At 49.1% G+C, this 26,091-nt stretch overlaps 1 protein-coding gene across 1 annotated transcript in view; it reads right to left on the minus strand.

Annotated features, from left to right (window-relative positions):
• Positions 1–12,388: 12,388 nt before the first annotated feature.
• Positions 12,389–26,091, minus strand: part of ZFAT (zinc finger and AT-hook domain containing) — a 175,265-nt gene continuing 161,562 nt past the window's right edge. Inside the window, exon 16 of the mRNA XM_068525862.1 lies at positions 12,389–14,139. Coding sequence (XP_068381963.1) covers positions 13,900–14,139 — 240 coding nt within the window. The 3' untranslated portion in view covers positions 12,389–13,899. The remainder of the gene's footprint in view (positions 14,140–26,091) is intronic.

A 26,091-nucleotide genomic window follows, 5' to 3' on the forward strand; every position in this document is an offset into this window, starting at 1 on the left:
CCCTCTGCGATGTCTCCACAGCCCTTGGAAACACCTCCATCACTTGACATTGCCATTGCCCAGTGACCTGCTTTACCAGATGGGGAGACTGGGTGGGGCTTGGGTGAACTCACGGTCACCTCTGCACGCCCGGGTCTCAGGGCAGGATGAGCTCTCGGTAAACACGTTTTAAAAAGAAAACAAAGTTGGATTGACTGTGCGAGACTCCATGGGGAAAACGCTAATTAGACTATTTCATCCACATCCGGGGGAAGCTGACTTCTCACCCGCAGGAGGCAATCACAGCAGGTGAAGAGAGGAAAACACCAAGGGGCTCCATGCTGAGCTGACGTGGTGCTGGCGCAGACGTGGTCAAGGTGCCGTCAGGGGACCAGAGGCAGGAAAGGCTTCCAGGAGGAAAAAGGCCTTGGAGGGTGGGGAAGATTCAGGGCCACGAAGAACACACTCCTGGTTTACTGGGACCCCAAAGCCCGGGTCAAAATGCACATCCCACTCTGATGGGGGCTGTGTGTAGGGTGGATGCACTAGAGGCTGGGGGAGGGGTCAGATGACAGAGCTCAGGATTAGCAACAGAGAGCCTGTATTTGGGGAGGACGCTTCCCCAGCCTCTCCGGGAGGAGCCCCCAGACCACACTGAACCCCTAGCGCTGGCTGAGGCAGAAAGCATTCATTGCCTTTCTAAACTCAACAAAGATCATCCATCTTAATTAAGCTTGGCCCGTCCTGGGACCGTCCATCAGCTGTTGGTGTGGCAGTAGCAGGAGGGCAGCTGGGAGTGGGGGGAGAGGAAAGGGACTCAGAGGGGGAGTGATGCCCACCGAAGGGTTTGCTAAATGTTCCTGGGGGTCAGGCCTCGGGTGTCCGTGATCTTGGACGACAGGGAGCAGAGCAGCATCTTAATTAATCCGCAGAGAGCGCCCTGGCCTCTGCATCACCCTCTGTTCTCGATCGCTCAATCCTTCTAATTTCCCAGCAATTTAATTAAAGGATCTTCCCCTTACAAGAATGTCTCATTTTCCACAGAGCAGCATTAAAAGAATTAGGAGCCACTAAAGCTGATCGGACTGCAGTTGTTTCCCTGTCAGAACAGAAAGGGGACAACAGGATGACTCAGATGCCCACTGCCCCCAACCCCTTACCCCAAGCAGGAAATCGAGGCCCAGGGAGAAGGGGTATCCTCGGGGTCACACGAGGAACTACTGGCAGACTCGGATCGTGACAAACCCATCCCCTTCCAGCTCCCCTCCATCCACTCCATAAAGGGCTGTAATCTTCAACTAGTGACTCCAGTTTATGCCTCTTTAAAATGACATGATAGTCATGAAAGTTAAATTTGGGTATGAGTGTAAAAGTACTTGGTTGCTGGAAATCAAAATTAACACAAATGCCTTTGCCGTTCCTAAGAAGCTGGCCCTGTAGACCCAGGTACCTAGGACAGGAGTCAGTAAACAATGGTCCGTGGGCCCAATCTGGCCCGCCACCTACTTTTGTAAATAAAGTTTTATTGGAACACAGACACACTTATCGTTTCTGTACTATCTATGGCTGCTCTCAGGTGACAGTTGGCAGAGTTGAATAGTTGCAACAGAGACTGGATGGCCCACAAGGCCTCAAATATCTATCTGGCTCTTTGCAAGAAATGTTTGCCAAGCCCGGGCAGAAGAGGGCAGGCTACATGCCAAGGAAATCAGACGACGGCGTTTAGAACATTGCCATGGGTAATCCTGGCGCTGACCCTACAGATGGGCGGGACGTCCCCACTCACCGAAGCTCAGGGAGGCGGAGGGGCCGCAGAGGCCGTGAAGCCGTGAGCCGAGGACAGAGCCTTGCCCCACACTGCTGCCTGATGCTAGCTCCTCCGCACCGAGTGACGCCTTCCTACCCCGGGGTGGGCCCTCACAGGTTCTCCAGCCCCAATCCCCCACTGTATGGTAGGGAACTGAGGCCCAGACAGCAGAAGAGCCCTCCAAGGTCACCCAGAGATGGGGAAAGAGCCCAAGGCTCCCTGCTCCCAGCACAGTGCTCCAACCGTCCCGTCAGGCTGAGCTGAGGTGACACACAGGCGGGAATGATGGAGCACCTGCTCCGAGTCCGGTGAGGCGCTAGGCAGGGACCAGGCCAGATTTCCAGCCACACAGGAGTGACGAACACAAGTGTCATCGTCCCATTTTTCAGATGAAGATACTGAGGCTCAGACACAGAAAGGGAAGTATCCCAGGGCGTCCAGCTAGCAGAGCCCAGGCACAAACACAGGTTCCCCTGAGTCCCAAGTCTGTTTCTTCCAGGTGAACCGGAGCCCCGGTTCCAGGCTTCCGGGTGAACTGGAGCTGCCAGAGAAGCAGAGGAGGGTCGCCCCGCCTCTGCTCTCCAGGGCAGTCCTGATCCGTGGAACCCACTATCCGCCAGCACCAAGGCCGGGTCAGTGGCTTGGTCGTCCTGCAGGCTCCTAGCTCCCCCTGCTGGTGTGTGATTCCCACGGCTCCGTCTCTCTGTTGTTCTAGCTAAAAACCTGCTCTGGACCAGGGTTCAGTCCCACACTGCCCTGTACTTGCAGGTTACAAAGAGATTCCACAGGCTTTGGTGCAACCGAGATGCAGACAGACCATGCGGGGGTGCAGGAGAGCTGGAAGCAAAGGGCTCTGTAGCTGGGCGTGCCTGCGTTCAAATCCCCGCGGGCCACCCACAGGCTCTGACTTCCGGCAAAGGCACGTGCTCCTCTCAGTGCCCCGTGACCTCTGGGACCCACGATTCCACCTCTGTGAAACGGGCAGCCCAGGTCACCTGCGGGGATTAGGAGGTGATGTATGCAGAGTGACTGAGCACTCCCCGCACGGGCAGGGGCTTGTCCTTGCGGTGGGGGAACTGGCCATGACCCCCCTGCCCCCTCCTGACAGAAGGTCCGGGTGGTGAGGTCAACAGCATCAAAGGATGAAGGCTGCCCCCAGGGCGGGCAGAGCCGCAGGGAAAGCCTCCCCAGCAGCGGGGAGGGTATCTCAGCACCGTTAGGATGCTTGCATCACCAGTGGAGCCTAGGAGCGCTTTCCATGCCCACTTGTTCTGCGCAATGTGATGAGTCCCTTTCCCTCTCTGGGCCTCAGTTTGCTCACCTGTAAAGTGGGGCTGCTGTCTCCCTCAAGTTCCTTTAGCTCTGGCACCCTGTGCCTGGTTCATAGACTCTGCTGTCCTTTTTGATTATTGCCAACTGGGGAGTCACCTGTAGCTTCGCCCAGCCTCTGGGGCTCCTTTAGTGGTAATCCATCCTCCAGCCACTCTGCCATTCATGCATTCAACACAGTTACGACAGAAGAAAATGATGACAATAATTGAGGGGATGGTAATAATTAACCCAGGTTGGATGCTTGTGCTGTGCCAGGAAACGCACAGGTATCGTCTTCTCTAAGCCTCACAATGACTCAATGAGCAAGGCGCTATTGTGATCTTCATTTTAGAGATGGAAAAACTAAGGCTCAGAGAGAATGTGTGATGTACCAGCTAGTAAGCAGTGAACCCCTGGCTCCAACCCGGGAGTCTGACCTCAGACGTAACAAAGGTTCAGCTGTTCACAGCGTACCCACACTTCACAGAACGCCAGGTGACAGGTTTACAGAGACCCCTGGATGGGGCCGACTCTACTGATTATCACAGTCAATGCATTGTGACCTACAAGGCACAGAAACCAGGTGAGCATGCCTCCCTCCAGGCCTGGCAGAAGCTGTCTTTCAAGGCTAATTTCCATCTAGGTACCCGGGCAGGATGCATGTGACCTAAGTACCCACCACAGGTAGGTGGCCACTTGTGGTTCCCTTATTAGTTTCTCCTGGTCCATCATAAGCTCCCCGAGGGCGGGGCTACTGTCTGGGGCATCTCTCCATCACCTGAGGCTACGGGTGACTCCCTAGTTTGCATCTCTCCATCACCCACAGGTCTGCTTCTGGGACGGTCCAAAAAGAGGTGCAGAATGGAAGGACCAATGCTGAGCACCGGTGGGGGGCAGCAAATACCACAGGCGACTCTGGCCTGACACACCTTCTTCTGTCTACACCTACCTGCCCTTCCCTTTTGTCTGTTTTGTGATAGTTAATATACCAAACCGTCACTGCCTTCTTAGCCTGCAGGAAGTGTAACAACTGTTATCTACCACAAACTCCCGAAGCCTTAAATTGCAGCAGGAATGGTGACAGTGATAGATTAGAATTTTTAAAATCAAACCCAAACGTGTCCCTGTCATGGCTAAGAGAAGGGCCAAGTTGACTTGAAAATAATTTACTTAGAAAATTTTGTGATGCACGGTAAATTAAGTCCTCCCTTCAGAATACGTTTTGCTTTTTCTTTCCTCTTCCGAAGTATTAGTCCACTTAATTGATTCCCAAAGACTTCCTGCTATGACTTACAACTATTACCACTGGGGGGAGAGGCATGCGGACCTGGATTTCATCCAAGGGCAGGATGGACGGTTCGCTTTGAAATTGTAAAAGGGGTTGGTGGCGTGATGGATCTGGAATCAAACAGTCCTTTCTCTCCAGCCTTGAAAGATGGAACCGAAGAATAGGGAGAAAATCATCAGTGACAAAAGCTAATGAATTTTAAATACTTATTACAAGAAAAATTAATTTGCTAAATTGGCCCTGTAGATACAGGTTATAAAATAAGTCACTGTCTCCTCAAAACACGCGAGACTCAGAGCAACTAACGCAGCTCAGGCTTGGGGCTGCACAGCCACGGCCATGTTGGAAGGTCACGGCCTCCTTACTAGGCACTGTCTTGAGGGGCCAGAGCCGTCCTTCTCTGCCTGACACTGTGTCAAGCACCTCACAGACATTACCCTGGTGAACCTCACTACCTGTGGGGCTAGTTGATCTTCATCTGTACACTGGGGCAAGAACACCCACATCTCCCAGCACTGTCCTAAGGACACATGCAAAGGCCCCGACACAGAAAGTCGTTAACCCCTCGCAGCGATTATTTTATCATCCGCATTAGTGCAATGGTGAGGTGACGTAACCTAACTTCTCGAAGTGACACAGATGCCAAGAGGTGGAGTCAGGTCTTTCTTGCCTGGGCTGGGCTCCTTATTCAGAGCCCAGCCTTCACCCCCTGCGTTAACAGATGACAGCCCAGGAGGGAGGAAAGGCCATCCGGAAGCAGGGCTGGTATTAGGGCTGCCGGCACGTGACTCTGGCTGAAGGGGTGCCTAGGGAACAGAGTCAGGGGTCTTCAAAGGCCGGTCATCCAGCACTGCCCTCGGCATCCTCCCCAGCCCCCCCACATCACAGGCCCGTCCTGGCTGCTCCCCATCTCCTGCCTGGCCCTGGGTCTCCTGCCTTCTGCTGGCTCCTGCTCTCACTTGCTCTGGCCTTCCAACCAGAGGGGCCCTGGGCTTTTGCTCCATGTAGCAGACCTTGGCATTGAGCCTCGAACCCCTCCCTGCCCCTGGAATGTGACCTTGCCCCCGACACCCTGCACTTGCTCTGCTTTCTGGTGTCAGGGAAGAAAGATAACAGGGGAGGCGTCGTGGCATGGGGGGTAGAAAAAGCAGCTGATGAGACGGGCCTCTCACACTGGATTCTAGTCCCAGACACATCCATCTCTGGTTTCAAGTGTCACCCAAGGCAGGTTGCTTATCGAGCCTCCGTTTTCTCAGCTGTGGAAGAGAGACAGGAGTTGGCAGAGGACGCTTTGGTTGTGAGTGTAAATCTTGCTTGGGCTCAAATTCTGGCTCACTACTTCCTGTGTGACCTTGAGCAAGTTTCTTAATCTCTCTGTGCTAATATTCTCCATCAGTAAAACTCTAGATAGCATCCAACTCTCTGGTTGCCGTGAGGGCTACACAAGGACATCCACACCCTTGACACAGAGTCAGCACGAAGACTGGACGCGATGAGGCACAAGAGTAGCCTAGTGTGGTGCCTGGCACACGGCAGGTACTCATCACACGTTATAAATAAAGCAGGAAGGCAGGAGCCCACTCAGCCTTTCGGCACAAACTTTCACCTCTCCTGGCACAAAATACAAGGTGGGCCCGAAGGTGTCTAAGTAAAGCAGTGATCGGGAGCTAACGGCTTGAATGTCCTGTGGGGCTCAGAAACCCAGCTCCCGGCTCAGCAGTAGCTGCCCAGGAAAGGATGCGACAGAACCACGCCCCCTGTCCCGCCCCGCCCGACTCCACGGGGATCCTGTAATACAGACAAGGGTCCACCTTTCTGTGTTTCCGGGACAGGGGGCGGAGAGCTGTGCTAAAATAAATGGTCTGCTGTGTCAAGATAGGTGGTTCTCTGAGAGCAATCGCTCTCCAGGGACAACCCTGCCGGGGGGACAAGGGCCAGACGATGTAATGACACAGATGGAGAGAAGCAGTCTACCGACACAGCAGAATACGGTGAATGGCATCAAATGGCGAAAAGTCTCTCCGTTCTTTCCTCCCACCTCCTCCCCCACCTCCTTCTGTGCGGCCTTAGGTCTCGCCAGCAGGCGCCCTGCCCGCCCAGGGCCTTCTCTCCAGGCCAGATGCCCCCGCTCGGGGATCCGGGGATCCGGCTGGCTGGGGGCGGGGTCTGAAGCAGGCAGCCCCTCCCCATTTCTGGCTTCCCCTCTTGCAAGCTATGGCCTGTGGGCAAGCTTCTCGACCCCAGGACACATTCCCTCTTGGTCAGATAAGGGTGATTGGGAAGCTGCCCCGAGGCTTGGTGTGGGAATCGGTGTCCGGCCCGTCTGCACTGGACCTTGGGCCTCTGTGACTCGCCATTTCTGGGCAGGTCGTGTTTGGTCAGGCCTGGTGTCTTGATGCCCCTTCTCTGCCTGGATCCGGGGCTCGGCTGAGGCGGCAGCGAGGCCCTCTGTGTACCCCTTGGAGCCACACCAGCGTCCCCCTGGGTCCCTGCAGCGTCCCATCCCTTGTTCGCGCCTCTGCCCGCGGACCTGTTGGGGACTTCCTTGAGCCCGGGACCACGTGTCGCTGCAAAGCTGTGTTCCCACAGCTTCACGGCCAGCGCCGGGCCGCTGCAGGCAGTCGATTCGCCTTCACTGAATCAGGGGCGAGTGGGTGCCCACGAGGCTGTGGCAGGCCCAGGAGAGGCAGATGAACGACGATGTTAACGGGTTAGTAAACAACGGCCAGACACGGAAGCCCCACCCTGCTCACAGGCAAGCAAATGACACATCCCTGTTCACGCTGCCCTCTGCCACTTGCCCGGGGCTTTACCAGGAAACCACCGTGAACAACAGGAAGCAGAACAAATATTTATTGTGTTCCTACGACATGTAACACAATGTGCCGGATGCTCTGATGTACGCTGTCAGGGTTAACCCTTAAAACGAACTAGGCAAATGGGGCGAAATCATTTACCCCATTGTGTAGATGATGAAACTGATATTCATAAAGGTTAACCAACATCACAGGGAGTCATAAATGGGGAAGCAGTATTCAAACCGAAGGCCACCTTGTCTCCCAAGCACAAGGCCCCCATGACCATTTAAAGTCACTTGTCCCTTCTATCCGTGTTGATAAGTGCCCAGGACTGCACAGGACCCAGCAGATGCCCAGCGCATGCCCACTGAACAGCAGCCCAGCACAGTTACCATTCTTCGGGGGGTTTTATAAATTAGAAGAATAAGATCTTTTAATGATTTCAGGGTCACTGAGGAGGCAAAAAAAGCACATGTTGGATGGGACCCTCAGAAATAACCAGCTTTCGAGGGTATTGGCATGCAGGACTGACCCAGCCCTGAAGGCACCCAGACTCTGAGTTCTGTGGTCGTTCGTGCAGACAGCCGAGAGCTCCTGCTGAGCGGCTGGGCACCTGCCCCTCCACGTCACATGACCCCACCAGTTCTGGTCCAAGGCCTCGTGCCAGGGGACCTGGGATGGGCAGGCTCCTCCCTCCAGCCTCACCCCACGGCTTACACCGAGCACATGCAGTTAGACTTTTCCTCTTATGCGTTCATGTTGTATCTTTCCCACGAGATCATGACCATTTTGAGTGTGTCGTTTGAGGGATGTTCATGTTTGTGGGCCCCTTGACTAGGAGCACAAATAATAATGGATAATTACAGAGTGTGGGCCAGGTGATCTGCTAAGGGCTTCTTGCGCTTTGTTCAGTTAATGCTCTCAGTAATCTTAGGAGTTAGCAATTATCATCAGACCCCTTTCAGAGATCAGTAAACTAAAACTCAGACAGGCATAGAACATGCCATGGTCACTCAGAAAAGTGACAGAACTAGATATGAGCCCAGACTCTCTGTCTCTGACCTGGATGCTCAACCATCTCCACAGAACTTACACGGATACTTGGGCAGGATTAGTGTCTCTGGAATACCACTCTGACCTTTGCACCCTGGGTCTATTAAATGGCCACTGTGTCCCCATTTAATTTTATTGAGTTACGTTTATTGAATAAAATCAATATCCATCATCTCCAATATCCAACCTGTTCCTCTAGGTTCTGGCTTCTGGTTGACCCTTCTGTCTTTCCCCTTACAGGACCCACCAGCCTAACGGAAATGCTCATGGCTCACCATTCATCCTCCATGCTGTCCCACCCCCAGGGGTTAGCGCCACTGTTACTCTTTTTTGGAATCCCCTCCCTCTCCTTCGACTCCACTCCCTGCAAGTGCAAAGTCTATCTAGTTTACAAAGCCCCAATCACAGGCCACCTCCACCACGAAGCTTTCCCTAACTTATCCTGAGTGGGAAGTGTCCTTGCTTCCTGAGTTCCAGAGGCACTTCTTGCCTTCCTGGCTTAGGGAAAGCAGCCACTCCCCTCCTTGTATTAGAGCAGCAGCTTTTAAGCTTCCCCCAGGAGGTCCCCTCAGACCTGGCTGGGGTGAGAGGGTGGTGACAATGAAGGCCAAGTGCATGGGGCTATGGACTCCACCCTCTTCATCCAGAACAGTTACCACTTCACCTGTTTGTACATCTGCTTATACACCTGCATGAGATTTCATTTGAAGAAAGGGTTCTCGGAGAAAACAAACTTTGACCTCAGTGAGAAGTTACAACTGACACCGCACAAATACAAAGGATCACAAGAAATGACTATGAACCCCAAAATGACTATACACCCCAAAAATGTACAACCTAGAAGGAATGGATAAGTTCCTAGAAACGTACAATCTCCTGAGACTGAATCAGGAAGAAATAAAAAAATATGAACAAATTACCAGTAATAAAATTGAATCTGTAATAAAAACTCCCAACCAACAAAAATCCAGGACCAGATAGTTTCACGGGTGAATTCGACCAAACATTTAGAGAGGAGTTAACACCTATCTTTCTCAAACTATTCCAAAAACTTAAACATAAAGGAACATTTCTGAACTCAGTCTACGAGGCCAGCATCATCAATACCAGAACCAGACATAGACACCACAAAAAAAGAAAATTATAGAATAATATCACTGATGAACTTAGATGCAAAAATCCTCAACTAAATATCATCAAACCAAATTCAACAATAGATTAAAAGGATCATACACCATGATCAAGTGGGATTTATTCCAGGGATGCAAGCATAGTCCAATATCTCCAAATCAATCAATGTGATACACCACATTAACAAATTGAAAAATAAAAATCATATGATCATCTCAATAGATGCAGAAAAGGCTTTTGCCAGAATTCAATATATATTTATGATGAAGACTCTCAACAAAGTCGGTATAGAGGGAGCACACCTCAACATAATAAAAGCCACATATGAAAATCCCACAGCTAACGTCATATTCAATAGTGAAAGGCTGAAAGCATTTCCTCTACGATCAGGAAAAGACAAGAATGCCCACTCTTGCCACTTTTATTCAACGTAGTATTAGAAGTCCCCAGCAATAGCAATCAGACAAGAAAAGGAAATAAAAGGAATCCAAATTGGAAAGAAAGAAGTAAAACTGTCACTGTTTGAAGATGACATGGTACTATATATAGAAAACCTTAAAGGTGCCACCAAAAATCTGTTAGAACTAATAAATGAATTGAGTAAAGTTGCAGGATACAAAATTAATATACAGAAATCTGTTGCATTTCTATACACTAACAATGAACCATCAGAAAGAGAAATTAACAAAACAATCCCACTTATAATTACATTAAAAAGAATAAAATACTTAGGAATAAATCTAACCCAGGAGGTAAAAGACCTGTATTTGGAAAACTCTAAGACTCTGAAGACAGCACAAACAGATGGAAAGATATACCATGTTCATGGATTGGAAGAATTAATATTGTTAAAATGACCATACTACCCAAGGCAATCGACAGATTCAATACAATCCCCACCAAAATACCAATGGCATTTTCACAGAACTAGAATAAGTAATCCTAAAATTTTTATGGAAACACAAAAGACCCCAAAGAGCCAAAACACTCTTGAGAAAGAACAACAAAGCTGGAGGTATCACACTCCCTGGTTTCAAACTACACTACAAAGCCACAGTGATCAAAACAGTAAGGTACTGGCACAAAAACACACACGTAGATCAATGACACAGAAGAGAGAACCCAGAAATAAACCCAACTTACACGGATGGTCAATTAATCTACAACAAAGGAGGCAAGAATATGCAATGGGGGAAAGAAATTTCTCCAATAAATAAAAGAAAGCTCCAGCTGAGAAAACTGGACAGCTACATGTAGAAGAATAAAATTAGAACATTTTCTCACACCATCTACAAAAATAAACTCAAGATTAAAGACTTAAATCTAAGACCTGAAAACATAAAACCCCTAGAAGAAAACATACGCAGTATGCTCTTTGACACCAGTCAGAGCAATATTTTTTTTTAATATGTCTTCTCAGACAAGGGAAACAAATGCAAAAATAAACACATGAGAATACATCAAACTAAAAAGCTTTTGCACCATAAAGGAAGTCATCAACAAAATGGAAAGGCCACCTACTGAATGGGAGAAAATATCTGCAAACAATATATCAGATAAGGGGTTATTATCCAAAATATCCAAACAACTCATACAACTCAACATCAAAAATAAATAAATAAACAACCCAATTAAAAAATGGGCTGAAGACCTGAATAGAAATTTTTCCAAATAAGACATACAGATGGCCAACAAACACATGAAAAGATGCTCACTATCACTAATCATCAGGGAAATGCAAAAGAAAAACACAACGAGGTATCACCTCACTCCTGTCAGAATGGCTGTTATCAAAAAAAACAGCAAATAACAAGTGTTGGTGAGGATGTGGAGAAAAGGGATCCCTTGTGCACTGCTGGTGACAATGAAAATTGGTGCAGCCACTATGGAAAACAATATGCTGGTTCCTCAAAAAATTAAAAGTAGAACTACCATACAATCAGCAATTCCACATCTGGGTATTTTTTCAGAACAAAAACAAAAACACTAATTCAAAAAGATATATGTACCCCTATGTTCACTGCAGCATTATTTTCAATAGCCAAGATATGAAAGCAACCTAAGTGCCTATGAACAGATGAATGGGTAAAGAATATGTGGTATATCTACACAATAGAACATTACCCAGCCATAAAAAAGAATGGAATCTAGCCATTTGTGACAACATGGATGGACTTAGAGGGTATTATGCTAAGTGCAATAAGTTAGATAAAGACAAATACCATACGATTTCACTTATATGTGGAATCCAAAAAACAAAACAAATGAACAAACGTAACAAAACAGAAACGGACTCACAGATACAGAAAACAAACAGGTGGTTGCAGAGGGGAGAGGGGTTGGAGGGATAAGTGAAATATGTGAGGGAGATTAAGAGGTACAAACTTCCAGTTACAAAAAAGATGAGTCATGGGGATGAAATGTACCCGATGGGGAAATATAGTCAATAACTGTGTAATAACTTTGTATGATGACAGACAATAAATAGACTTACTGTGGTTATCAGTTTGCAATGTATAAAAATATCCCATCACTATGTTGTGTACCTGGAACTAATGTAGTGTCGTAGATCAATTATATGTCAAGAAACAAACAAACAAACATGACACACAGGCTTCTAAACATTAAGAGGAAAAAAAATCCATCATTTTGTTGTACCATTTACCTTTACCAAGACTGGTAAAAATCCACCACCCTTATTAGAGAAATAACTCAAAGTTCATTCTTTACTGAAAATGGGTCAGTAATGTCTTCCTTGGAAACAAAGGACAGCAAACCACTGTAGGATTAAAAATAATTCTCAAGCTTTTTCTTCATTTGTTACTGAATCAAAAGTTTTGGCTGTTTTTAGTGCCCAAAGAGCATCAAAAACGTTGTTTCAGATGAACAGTTTTGTGAGCCGTCCTATGTAATATAGATGATTTCATTGTCTAGTCTAGAAATGTGAAAATCTAAAACCATGAGGCAATAGCTTGGTAATTTACAACTTAAAAGGATGGTTTATTCAAACAATTGGTTAGAATCACTATAAATTAAATAAAATTTCATTTGATAGAAAAAAGATCTTGACCTCAGTGAGCTGGATGCTGGGTGACAATGTCAGGAGACCCCGGGGCTGGACGGGGGCAGTGGGACTCGCCTCAGTGCCTCCACAAAGCTGTCACATGGCAGAGGCGCCAAAAGGTACGGGATTTATCACGAGCACCTGGACTAAAAAGGTCAGTCGGACTAGAGCGCATCCCGAAGGCTCCTGACTGTCGGTTTACTGCTCCTCCCGAGGTGGGAAGGGGCTGCAGCAAACCCAATGCGAGGTGCCAGGACGTGGGGTGTAAGACCGTTAACCTCAAACAGTGGCCCCAAAGCAAGGCTAGTGCTTCAGAGGGAGAACGAGCATCACTGTCACATTTTAAGCGCTTGGGTCTCAGAGGGGGCGGTGCCGGGTCTCAGAGGGGGCGGTGCCGGGTCTCAGAGGGGGCGGTGCCGGGTCTCAGAGGGGGCGGTGCCGGGTCTCAGAGCGGGAGGTGCCGGGTCTCAGAGGGGGAGGTGCCGGGTCTCAGAGGGGTCGGTGCTGGGTCTCAGAGGGGGAGGTGCTGGGTCTCAGAGGGGGTGGTGCTGGGTCTCAAGAGGGGGTGGGTCCTGGGTCTCAGAGGGGGCGGTGCCGGGTCTCAGAGGGGGCGGTGCCGGGTCTCAGAGGGGGCGGTGCTGGGTCTCAGAGGGGGTGGTCCTGGGTCTCAGAGGAGGTGGTGCTGGGTGGGGTCCAGATCCAAGATTCTGATTTGGGAAGGGGAAAGGTAAACCCACCAACCTAACAGAGGAGCGGAAGTACTCAGGCAGAGAATGCTTTTATTCTATCCACCCCACCTCCTCAGAGTAGGAGGTGAATAGGAGAAAGTGCATTTATTTTAAAAGCAAAAGAATTCCAAGATAGTAAGCTGAGACCACCACCTGTGATGGGAGCGGGAGGGCCATCAAACCATAGTTACTTCACATGATAATAAGCGCCCTTGATGCTTGAGGAGGGTAGAACTGTGTAGATAACCCCTCCCCGCTCTTCTCTCACAGGTGATTCAAAAACCGTAAGGTCACTTTCTCTGACAGCTGTCTCCTGGTTACCAGGCTGCAGAGCAGTCCCAGGTAAAGAGCCGGCACCTAGACGGGGGTCAAGGATTTGGGCTGTGATTCAGGCAAGACGCTGATGAGGACTGGGGGTCTCTGTTCGACGCTTGAAGCAAAGGGGCTATGCGGCATGGGCCGCGTCTGGGGAGTTGAGGCACAGGTCCCCCTGGAAGCAGACGACGCGGGGGAAGGTGTGTGTGCCTGTGCCGGGGGCAGCACCCTGTGTCGCTGGTGACGCTGACCCCTCGCCCACCCAAAGCGGGGCCAGGAGAGCCCCACGCGGCCGCCGGGGCGGACAGCGCAGAGGAGGGCGCTGTGGAGAGCACTGTCCTGGGGCCTCCCCGCCCTGCGTGTCCCGGCGGCTCCGCAGAGGCCGGCAGCCCTGCCCCGTGGTGCTGTCGCACGCCGCGTGCCCCCTAGAGCTCCGGGGCCGGCTGCCCCACGGCCTGCTCCTCCACGGGCTGCATGGCCTCCTGCACGTAGACGATGAACTCGGAGGCCTCCCCGCCCTGCGTGTAGACGGTCACCGTCTCAATGCCCTCCACGTCGTCGGAGGACACCACCAAGTGATGCTGCTCGGCCAGCTCCACGGCGGCCTGCTGGAGGGTCTCCTGGATCATGACCGTGCGGTTGGAACTGGGCTCCTCGTCCGTGACCTGCGGGAGGGCAAGAGAAAGGTCACACGGGCCCCACTTCCAGGTCCAGCCGGACAAGAGAATCACCGCGACTGCCTACGGAGCATCTGGCACATTCCAGGAGCTGGTCCTTCCTGCACAGGATCATCTCAGCAATGCTCTACGCTTGCTCTCACCCCCGGTTTATAGGTGAGGAGAGTGACGCCCACTGGTGCAAAGCAACGTGGTCAGGGGCCCCAGCCGGGGCTAATGGTGGAACCCAAGTTCAAACACCCAGTCCAAGCTCTTCTCGTGATGCCAAGCTGCCTCCCAGAGGCGTGGGAGTTGCCGAGGCACTCTAGGAGTTATTTCCTGCAACCGTGTAGAGGGTTGGGTGCGGGGTCTCCTGGAAATTCATAGCTGGTCCATTTGGTGGTGAAAAAGGGACCAGTTTATCCTGGGTTATCTGTCTCTCCACACACTCTGGGAGCTCAGCTCTGTGTATGAAGAAGATCAACATCACACCAGGCAGGAGTACACGCCCTTGCACGCCTGGTTTTTCCCAGGTGTTGTCCACCAACACTAGCGCCTCGGAGCCACGGGAGGGGCCTGCTGATGGGCACTCACTGCCCCGGGGCTCTGTCAGTGGAGGGGGCCTGCTCACTCCTACGGGCGGGCCTTTCTCTGTAGCTCCAAGCAGGCAGATTCCAGACAAGGCCAAATTCCAGCTGGTGCTAAGGCCCCAGCTCCCTGACTGTGCATTCTGGTCTGTTTTACAACTGTCTTTGATTTCGAGAAGACCAATAATACAAACAATATGGGAAAGATTTAGAAAGTGTTGAGACCCTAAGAGCTGCAAAAATGACTGAAGGATTAGAAAACCAGCCCAGGAGGACACTGAAGGGGCCTGGACTTGCTGAGCTGGGGAACGAGAGCCCTCAGATGTAGGGAGGGATGTCAGAGAGTCCGGCCTTTCCCAAGGGGTCCGAAAGGCGAGGTGGAAAGAACCTTGTCCTGCACTTTGCGGGGCTTACACAGCAGCTCCCCCCCGCAGTTAGCTGTGAGCCTTGCCCACTTTCCCCTGTGACTCTCAGGTGTCTCATCTATAAAATAGGGATGAAAAGGTCCACTTCAGAGAATGGCTAGGAGAACTGAAGAAGAGTCCGTATGCAAAGTGGGTGCTTAATCACATCACCGTGCTTTTGGTGCCTTCATTCGTGTACGGGGAACAACGTTCTCTTAAGGTACTGCGGCATGTCAATTATTCATTCATTCAACAAAACCTTTGTCATTTTATCAGGTCCCAGTGGACTGAGCTCCGTGAGGGCTAGGACGGCACTGCCCCGGCACAGCTCTTCCCCAGAGCCAGGTGGGCAGGGCGGATGCCTGGCACGGAGCAAGAACCCAGTATTTGTGCAACGATGCTCAACCGGGTGCAGGTGCCCTGATGGGCGCTCCGGCAGCACGTGGTGGAAAGCCAGTCTAGCGGGGCAGACACAGGAACCGAGCGATGCTCTGACAGAGTGCCAGGGCAGCCTCCGGAGGAGGCAGGGGGACGGGACTCCAGGCAGAGAGAGAGCAGAAGGAGCAATGACTCCCAGGACCCCCGGGAGAGACTGGAAGCAGTGGGTCTGCTCAGGTGGCCTCCGTGAGCTCCCATTCATGACGCTTCTGACTCCCTTCCCAGCTGGAGCCTGGCGTGGGATGGTCTCCTCCCTGCCCGGCCCTCTGTAACAAGCCACGACCCCACGCCGTCTCTGGGAACGGCCCATGGGGCTTCCAGGGGTCTCCCTCGGCCCTGGGCCTGTGTCATTCCCCGACAGCAGGAAGGGCTGTGTCAGACGGGGTCCCGTTTAACGCAGAGAAGAAAATGGACGAGGCACGTCTGGGGTGGGCTCCACACAAAGTTACTGATTGGAAGGAACCTTTAACTTGGACTGACGGAACTTACCAGAAGCTAGAGAGATACCCTGAGTGGAAAGTATTAATCCTTTTAGCCTGAGCTGTTTTTCTGCAGTAGATGGAGGCCTTTTTTTTCTTCTTCTTCTTTTACTGTTTGTTTCAATTTCATTTAAATGGGAAAATGCACTGTGAACCAAGACTTCAGAAGTAAATATTGATTTATTTCACTTTGAAAGAAGGTACCTGACAGAAGGGTGGGAAAGGGGGAAGGAATACTCAACAAATGCTCTTCTCTTAACTGTCAGTAAATTCTACATGAAGGAAGAAGTCAGGAGGCATGGGTGATTTATGCTGAGGTCCCAGGACCTCAGGTGTGCAAAACAAGCTGATGCACTTCAGGTAAACAGATGACACAATGGTGATAAACAAAAAGGGTGAGATCAACCAATACACGAGCTTTGTGATACACTCCTGGCACTGTCGTTCACACACAGTGATTGCCGTCATCAGAAATGAAGCCTAAAATGAGGACGTCGCCAGCCTAAGATCTCACTGTCCTTTTGGACAACTCTAGTGCCTCGATGGCTGAGTACTGACAAGGGCTGACACTGCTGCCCCGGAAAAAGAGATCCCGGCCGGGCCCAGGGCTTTGATGAGCAGAGGCTGCAGCCCCTGTTCCCATGGCAGCAGGGTGGACACACATCCAGGAGGTCCCAGGACGACTGAGGCGTGGCCACTGCCCACAGATGCGGAAGAAGGGCAGAACCAACAAGAGGCCACCGTGCTCGAAATAAGGGCGATTACACGCTAACTCTGTCCCATCAGGGCCCGGGGCCACTTCGCGGAAGGCGCTGTCTGCAGATGGTGGGAAAAGGTGCGGCAGGCCGAGGGAAGGCGGCAAAGAGCCGGCGTGTGCCCACAGCCCCACCAGGGCCACCGCCACCTCCCAGTCACCAAGCCCACTGGGCAGGGTTCCATCCTCACCTCTCCACACGGTCCTCTGCTGTCTGACGCTGCTGAGCCAACCTCAGCTTTACCCACTGAGACGTCCTCTTCGCTGCTTCCACAGCCCTCCGATTCCAGGCTTCCCCACCACGCTTCTCGTGGCCCCCCTCAAAGCCCGGAGGGCTCCTGCATCCCCATCCTGCGTCTCCTGTGGGCCCCTCGTCTGCACTGAGGCTTTGCTCCTAGCAGAGCGAGGGACCCCAGACCCCGAGTGTGTCTGCACAGGGGAGGCCCCCAGGGGCTGTGTGTCTGTCCAAAGTGCACGAGTCACAGGAGAGGCGGCGCTGGGGAGCAGGGGCGGGTGAGGCCGGAAACGACGTTCACAACCAGATCCTGAAGAGCCTCGCTCACCAGCTGAGAGACTGAGACTTGGTTTTACGAAGGAAGACGCTGGCGGCTTCCCAGGAAGGGCCCTGCCTCCCCCAATCCGCGGCAGCCCCTGGACCGCAACTCGCCTAACACGGGAAGAGAAGACTTAGCACCATCTGTCTCTCCCACTAAATAGCTACATTTATTTGCCCGTATTACCTTTTCTACGTATTAAGTCTATTTAACATAATCCTTTCTCCATTTTTTTTTCTAATTTTCAGCTCCAGGGATTTGTCCACCGGAATCACCAGTTAAGTTCACTCACTGCTAATTGTAAGAGTAAAATAAACTTTCCAAACACTGTCCGTTGGGCTTAATTCAGCAGACAGAGTGATGAAGACAAAGATAAGTGTCCAGTTCACAGAAGTCCTGCGAAGAGTGGCCCTCCAGATGGCACAGCTGTAACAGGCGGGGCGTCCAAAGCCTAACTCATGACAAGTCTACGTTCTCACGAGCTTGTGTGAGCAGCTCCGCCGGCCCCGGAGAGGCCCCGCTTCACGTACAGCTGGAGAAAGAGGAGCCAAGAGTGGTGGAGGGCTGCGTTCCAGAGGGAGGCACGGAGGCTCCCTGCAGAGCAAGCCCCTCCTCCCACTTCCCGCACTCCACCTGTTACGTGATTCCCACTCTGTTTGTTGTTTTGTTTTATGTTTCTGCAAACCAGGGAATTCCTTCCCTGTCCCCATGAAACCCAGTGGACACTCTCCCTGCCTCATCCCAATCATTTGCACACAGCATCTTGTGGCTTGGGCATCTCTGAATGAAACCTCTAGCGTCTGGTGACTCATCTAAGGTCAAACAGCTGGAAAGTAGCAAAATCTGGACGTTAGTCTGGGTGACCTCAGGTCCGGGGACCTTCCTCAGCTGCTGTAGTGTGGCAGCGACTAAAGGGATTACATGCCATAGATCAACAGGGTTAAATTATTACTCTTTACCCACCCCAATCAGTTTATGGCTGGCTGTAGAGCTCTCGACCATTTTCTTTGTTCAAAACAATCACACCCTAGCAGTTTAATCTGTTAGCACAGGCTTGCAATTGTTCTCCATGGTAGAAATAATCTGGCTTCACAGTGTCATTATCCCCTGAGATGGGTACTCCATTTTCCCCAAGTGCTGTATCTAACACATCTTCCAGCTAAATTATCGGCAGCATAGAGAGCTTAATGGAAAACCTTAACCTATAGGACTGTGCAAACTATTCACTAAGTCAGCCTCTGAGTTCTACAGCTCTGCCCACCTCAAGTGTTCCAGAATCTAGACCAGAGCACTAACAGACCCAGGCACTCTACTGGGCTCTGTTCTCGCGGGAGAGCAGCTTCCCACCGAGACCCCATCTCCTGCATGGAGATGACGGCGGCTAAGGGATAGTCGGGATGTGGATGGGGTCGCTTGTGCCCCAGTCTGCACACCTCTGCTCCGCTGCACCGCCTCCCAAATACACAGAGAGGGTCCTGTCATCTAAGATGTGGACGCTTAGCACCTCCCTCATGCCCTACAAGCTCTGCGATAAGCGAGAAAAGGCTTATGTGTGAATGAGTGAAGAGGGCAGCACACAACCCTACGTGCCACGCTGTGTGTCCCCTCACTGAGCACAGCCCCTTGGGCATCCGTGCCCGGCCAGACCCTGCCTGCCCGGAGCTGCCGCCCCACGCCCAGTGCCCTCCCGGCCTCCTGGGTCCTCCCCCAGCGTGACTGCCCTGCTCGGAGCCCCTCCCTCACTCCCTTTGGGCTCCTGCTCCGTTGTCACCGCGTCCAACGGGACTTCCCAGAGCCACCCCCCTAGCAGAAGCAGCAGCCTCGGGCACACTCCGGCCTCTCCTGCCCTCGTTCCTTCACTGCACTGTCGCCCCTGGAAAACACGTCACCTGTTCATCTATCTGCTCATCATCGTGAGCTTCATGAAAGCAGGGACCTGGGCCGTGTTTTGGCCACTTTATTCCAGCACCTATGATGTGGCCTGGCATGAGGAAGGGCCTAGCCAGTACCTCCTGAACAGACAGCATTGGGCTCCACGTCCGCACCAGAGGGGGGTCGGCACTCCTCGTGGGCGTCTACGTGCTGTACAACCATGGGCCCCTCTTCTCTTTTTTCTCTTAGCTAAATTTTTAAAATAATACAGTCCTTTAATAATTGGGAAAAATGAGGCAAAAAGCAAGAGAGGAAAAAGAAGGAAGATGCAGAATTGCTTCCTCCAAAAGCCACAAAGTATTTTGGCCGAGAAAACATTTTCCCTCAAAAGCACAGGACGGTTCTCAGTGCTGTGCTGGGCACAGAGCTGGCGCTTTGAAAAGCTGTGGAGAAACTGAACTCTCCAGAGTAGCGCATCAGCAGGGAGGTGAGAAGAGGGTGGGCACTCAGCCTGCGCCACGAGAGAAGACGAGGCAAGAGGTCCCAAGTCAGCATCTCCTCCTGTACCAGCAGGAATGAAAGTTCCTATGCAGAGTGAACACAGCAAACCCTGCAGAAGGTGGATGCAGACGCTGGAGCGAGGCCGGTTTTCTAAGGAAGACAAGGTCTGATTTTGAAGAGAGCTTGCAGCGTGAAGTGCTGCTTGCCGGGGTCCTCACGTGTAATCAGGCCCTAACGAGCATCACCCGATGATAATGTCCAGTAGGCAGGCGGGCAAAAGTTACCAGGACCAGAGCGAGTGACACACCAGAGGAGGGACAGAAGACAAGCTTTAAAATCGGAAGCAGATCTGAAGGGCCAGTGCTTGCAATGGTCTGCTGGCCAGGAAAGGTGCTACCGGGGCTGCAGCAGGGATGTGCAGTTACATTAGCACCTGTGCTGCAAGACAGACAGACCGTGGCCTCTGTATGGACAACCCTGAATGGTCAGCCATTTACTGAATAAGCCACCTGACAAGCCTCTGGCTCTCATCTGTCGTATCTGAGTCCCCATGTACTTCAGATGCCCTCTCAGCCTCCTGTTCTAAGGAGAATTCAATGTGTCAGACACTCTGCTGGAAGCTGGAAACAGAACCGTGGGCCCCCCATGCTCCCCATCCTGAAAGGGCTTGCAGACTAGTGGAGGGGGCAGACAGGACACTTCTCCCGGAGCCCCAGGGTGGGCGGGGGGCAGAGTGGGCGGTTGTCAGGGGTGGTTTCCTGAAGGAGATGGCCCGGTCTTGAACACGGTAGCATTTCCAATAATCAGAAGAATGTGAACATTTTCTAAGGTCCCTTCCACTGCGGAAATTCTCGGCCTCTATGATACGGTAAGAATTAGAGGGCTGCAGACAAAAATCCAAATGGTACAACCAGACAAGAATGAAAAAGAACACCTGGCAGTGTCTTGCATGGCCCGCCGAGCTGAGGTGTCCCTGCAGCTATTTCGCAGGAGCAACACTGGTCTGAAGATCTGCATGAGGCCTCTGCACGCTGCACCCTGTGAGCAAGTGACACTAGACTGTGCACAAAGGAAAAGAGAAGCAAAGAACATCGGAAAGAAGATGATGGAGTAGAAGGACGTGCTCTCACTCCCTCTTGCGAGAGCACCGGAATCACAGCTAACTCCTGAACAATCATTGACAGGAAGACACTGGAACTCACCAGGAGAGGTACCCCACATCCAGAGACAAAGGAGAAGCTGCAGTGAGACGGTAGGAGGGGCGCAATCACAATAAAATCAAATCCCATAACTGCTGGGTGGGCAACTCACAAACTGGAGAACACTTATACCACAGAAGTCCACCCACTGGAGTGAAGGTTCTGAGCCCCACGTCAGGCTTCCTAACCTGAAGGTCCAGCAACGGGAGGAGGAATTCCCAGAGAATCAGACTTTGAAGGCGAGTGGGATTTGATTGCACGACTTCGACAGGACTGGGGGAAACAGAGACTCCACTCTTGGAGGGCACACACAAAGTAGTGTGTGCATCGGGACCCAGGAGGAAGGAGCAGTGACCCCAGGGGACACTGAACCAGACCTACCTGCGAGTGATGGAGGGTCTCCTGCAGAAGTGGGGGTGGCTGTGTCTCACCGTGAGGACAAGGACACTGGCAGCAGAGGTTCTGGGAAGTACTCCTTGGCTTGAGCCCACCCGGAGTCCACCATTAGCCCCACCAAAGAGCCAGGTAGGCTCCAGTGCTGGGTTGCCTCAGGCCAAACAACCAACAGGGAGGGAACCCAGCCCCACCCATCAGCAGACAAGGGGATTAAAGTTTTACTGAGCTCTGCCCACCAGAGCAACAGCCAGCTCTACCCACCACCAGTCCCTCCCATTAGGAAACTTGCACAAGCCTCCGAGATAACCTCATCCACCAGAGAGCAGACAGCAGAAGCAAGAAAAACTACAATCCTGCAGCCTGTGGAATGAAAACCACATTCACAGAAAGATAGACAAGATGAAAAGGCAGAGGACTATGTACCAGATGAAGGAACAAGATAAAACCTCAGAAAAACAATCAAATGAAGTGGAGATGGGCCACCTTCTAGAAAAAGAATTCAGAATAATGATAGTGAAGATGATCCAGGACCTTGGAAAAAGAATGGAGGGCAAATATCCGAGAAGATGCAAGAAATGTTTAACAAAGACCTAGAAGAATTAAAGAACAAACAAACAGAGATGAACAATACAATAACTGAAATGAAAACTACACTAGAAGGAATCACTAGCAGAATAACTGAGGCAGAAGAACAGATAAGTGACCTGGAAGACAGGATGGTGGAAATCACTGCCGTGGAATAGAATAAAGAAAAAAGAATGAAAAGAAATGCAGACAGCCTAAGAGACCTCTGGGACAACATTAAATGCACCAACATTCGCATTATAGGGGTCCCAGAAGGAGAAGAGAGAGAGAAAGGACCAGAGAAAATATTTGAAGAGATTATAGTTGAAAACATGGGAAAGGAAATAGCCACCGAAGTCCAGGAAGCGCAGAGAGTCCCAGGCAGGATAAACCCAAGGAGAAACACACTGAGACACACAGTAATCAAACTGACAAAAATTAAAGACAAAGAAAAATTATTGAAAGCAGCAAGGGAAAAATGACAAATAACATACAAGGGAACTCCCAAAAGGTTAACAGCTGATTTCTCAGCAGAAACTCTACAAGCCAGAAGGGAGTGGCACGATATATTTAAACTGATGAAAGGGAAGAACCTACAACCAACATTACTCTATCCGGCAAGGATCTCATTCAGATTCAACAGAGAAATCAAAAGCTTTACAGACAAGCAAAAGCTAAGAGAATTCAGCACCACCAAACCTGCTCTACAACAAATGCTAAAGGAACTTCTCTAAGTGAGAAACACAAGAGAAGAAAAGGACCTACAAAAACAAACCCAAAACAATTAAGAAAATGGTCATAGGAACATACATATCGATAATTACCTTAAATGTGAATGGATTAAATGCTCCATCCAAAAGACACAGGCTCGCTGAATGGATACAAAAACAAGACCCATATATATGCTGTCTACAAGAGACCCACTTAAGACCTAGGGACACATACAGACTGAAAATGAGGGGATGGAAAAAGATATTCCATGCAAATGGAAAATGAAAAGAAAGCTGGAGTAGCAATACTCATATCAGATAAAATAGACTTTAAAATAAAGAATGTTACAAGAGACAGGGAAGGACACTACATAATGATCAAGGGTTCAATCCAAGAAGAAGATATAACAATTATATATGCACCCAACATAGGAGCACCTCAATACATAAGGCAAATGTTAACAGCTATAAAAGAGGGAATCGACAGTAACACAATAATAGTGGGGGACTTTAACACCCCACTTACACCAATGGACAGATCATCCAGACAGAAAATTAATAAGGAAACACAAGCTTTAAATGACACATTAGACCAGATAGACTTAATTGATATTTATAGGACATTCCATCCGAAAACAGCAGATTACACTTTCTTCTCAAGTGCATATGAAACATTCTCCAGGATAGATCACATCCTGGGTCACAAAGCCTTGGTAAAATTAAGAAAACTGAAATCATATCCAGCATCTTTTCTGACCACTACACTATGAGATTAGAAATCAATTACAGGGAAAAAAATGTAAAAAACACAAACACGTGGAGGCTAAACAATCCATTACGAAATAACCAAGAGATCATGGAAGAAATCAAAGAGGAAATCAAAAAATACCTAGAGACAAATGGCAACGAAAACATGACAATCCAAAACCTATGGGATGCAGCAAAAGCAGTTCTAAGAGGGAAGTTTATAGCAATACAAGCATACCTCAAGAAACAAGAGCAGTCTCAAATAAACAATCTAACCTTACACCTAAAGGAACTAGAGAAAGAAGAACAAACAAAACCCAAAGTTAGTAGAAGGAAAGAAGTCATAAAGATCAGAGCAGAAATAAATGAAATAGAAACAAAGAAAACAATAGCGAAGATCAATAAAACTAAAAGCTGGTTTTCTGAGAAGATAAACAGAATTGATAAATCTTTAGCCAGACTCATCAAGAAAAAGAGGGAGAGGATTCAAATCAATAAAATTAGAAATGAAAAGAGGAAAAGTTACAACAGACACCACAGAAATACAAAACATCATAAGAGACTACTACAAGCAACTCTATGCCAATAAAATGGACAACCTGGAAGAAATGGACAAATTCTTAGAAAGGTATATAACCTTCCAAGACTGAACCAGGAAGAAATAGAAAATATGAACAGACCAATCACAAGTAACGAAATTGAAACTGATCAAATGAAAGTCCAGGCCCAGATGGCTTCACAGGTAAATTCTTTTTTTTTTTTTTGAATAGGAAGAACTTTATTTAATGTGTTACTTTTTATTTGGTTCTCATAGCACAGAGAATATTTTTTAAATGAATATATCTGGAAACTTTTTAGTTCTTGAGTTTTAAGAGATAGCACTGTCATATTTTGGGGCTGCTGTTAACAAAAAGCTCATTAAGGTAGTTAAAATATTACATAACCCAAGAAGGTAAAATCAGTGCCTCAGGGTCCCCCTCCAAAATAGTACAAATAATAATTTTTCTGAAAAATAATGACATGCCAGACACCTAAAGTTTCTTAAACCTATGAGTCACTGATGTATGGAGTTTTGATCTACTATCTCTGGATTCAAGGCCGCCTAGTCACATCACAGTATCTTGTTAACAAAAGTCACGATACAGCATGTCTTAAAAGTTTTACTTCACACCTACAGAAAACCACTGAGAGCATTGCCTTTACCTTTCCTAGTGGAATTTCAGTAGCAATATTTATCCTCTTAAAACATTTTTCAGAGTAAAAGTTTTACTATGGAATGCAAATCAAGCACTGAATTCCAAAACTTAGAATCACTGTAAATGCAGCCTTTGGGTTCAGTTCAATTAAATCATTCATTTATCAAAGCCCCAGCTACGCAGTAACTTGTTTGTAATTGCTCCCATGCATTTTTTTTTAAACATCTTTATTGGAGTATAATTGCTTTACAATGGTGTGTTAGTGTCTGCTGTATAACAAAGTGAATCAGCTATACATATACATATATCCCCATATCTCCTCCCCCTTGCGTTTCCCTCCCACCCTCCCTATCCCACCCCTGTAGGTGGTCACAAAGCACAGAGCTGATCTCCCTGTGCTATGTGGCTGCTTCCCACTAGCTATCTATTCTACATTTGGTAGTGTATATATGTCCATGCCACTCCCTCACTTCGTCCCAGCTTACCCTTCCCCCTCCCCGTGTCCTCGAGTCCATTGTCTTAGTCTGTGTCTTTATTCCTTCACAGGTGAATTCTATCAAACATTTAGAGAAGAGCTAACACCCAACCTTCTCAAACTCTTCCAAAAAACTGCAGAGGAAGGAACACTCCCAAACACATTCTATGAGGCCACCATCACCCTGATACCAAAACCAGACAAAGATACTACAAAAAAAGAAAATTACAGACCAATATCACTGATGAATATAGATACAAAAATCCCCAACAAAATACTAGCAAACAGAATCCACCAACACATTAAAAGGATCATACACTTGGTGAAGACTTCTCTGGGGAAATACTTTCTTTAAACGATTATTTCAGTAATTATTTTTACTTGTTGAGTCTCTTCAGTGGAAGTTTCTTTTAATTCAATTTATAAATTCCTTTATAAAAAATACTACCATAATAGGAAACTTTAATGAGAGTAAAATAAAAGTAGAGTGGACTAACAGTTCTTGCCTGAACAGATATAAGAGAAAAAAAAAAAAAAAAAAGGATCATACACCATGATCAACTAGGGTTTATCTCAGGGATGCAAGGATTCTTCAGTATATGCAAATCAATCAATGTGATACACCACATTAACTAACTGAAGAATAAAAACCATATGATCATCTCAATAGAGGCAGAAAAAGCTTTTGACAAAATTCAACACCCATTTATGATAAAAACTCTCCAGAAAGTGAGCACAGAGGGAACCTACCTCAACATAATAAAGGCCATATACGACAAACCCACAGCAAACATCATTCTCAATGGTGAAAAACTGAAAGCATTTCCTCTAAGATCAGGAACAGGACATGGATGTCCACTCTCGCCACTATTATTCAACATAGTTTTGGAAGTCCTAGCCAAGGCAATCAGAGAAGAAAAGGAATCCAAATTGGAAAAGAAGTAAAACTGTCACTGTTTGCAGATGACATGATACTATACATAGAAAATCCTAAATATGTCACCAGAAAACTACTAGAGCTAATCAATGAATCTGGTAAAGTTGCAGGATACAAAATTAACGCACAGAAATCTCTGGCATTCCTA

The sequence above is a fragment of the Eschrichtius robustus genome, chromosome 17, assembly GCF_028021215.1.
Source record: "Eschrichtius robustus isolate mEscRob2 chromosome 17, mEscRob2.pri, whole genome shotgun sequence".
Lineage (NCBI taxonomy): Eukaryota > Metazoa > Chordata > Mammalia > Artiodactyla > Eschrichtiidae > Eschrichtius > Eschrichtius robustus.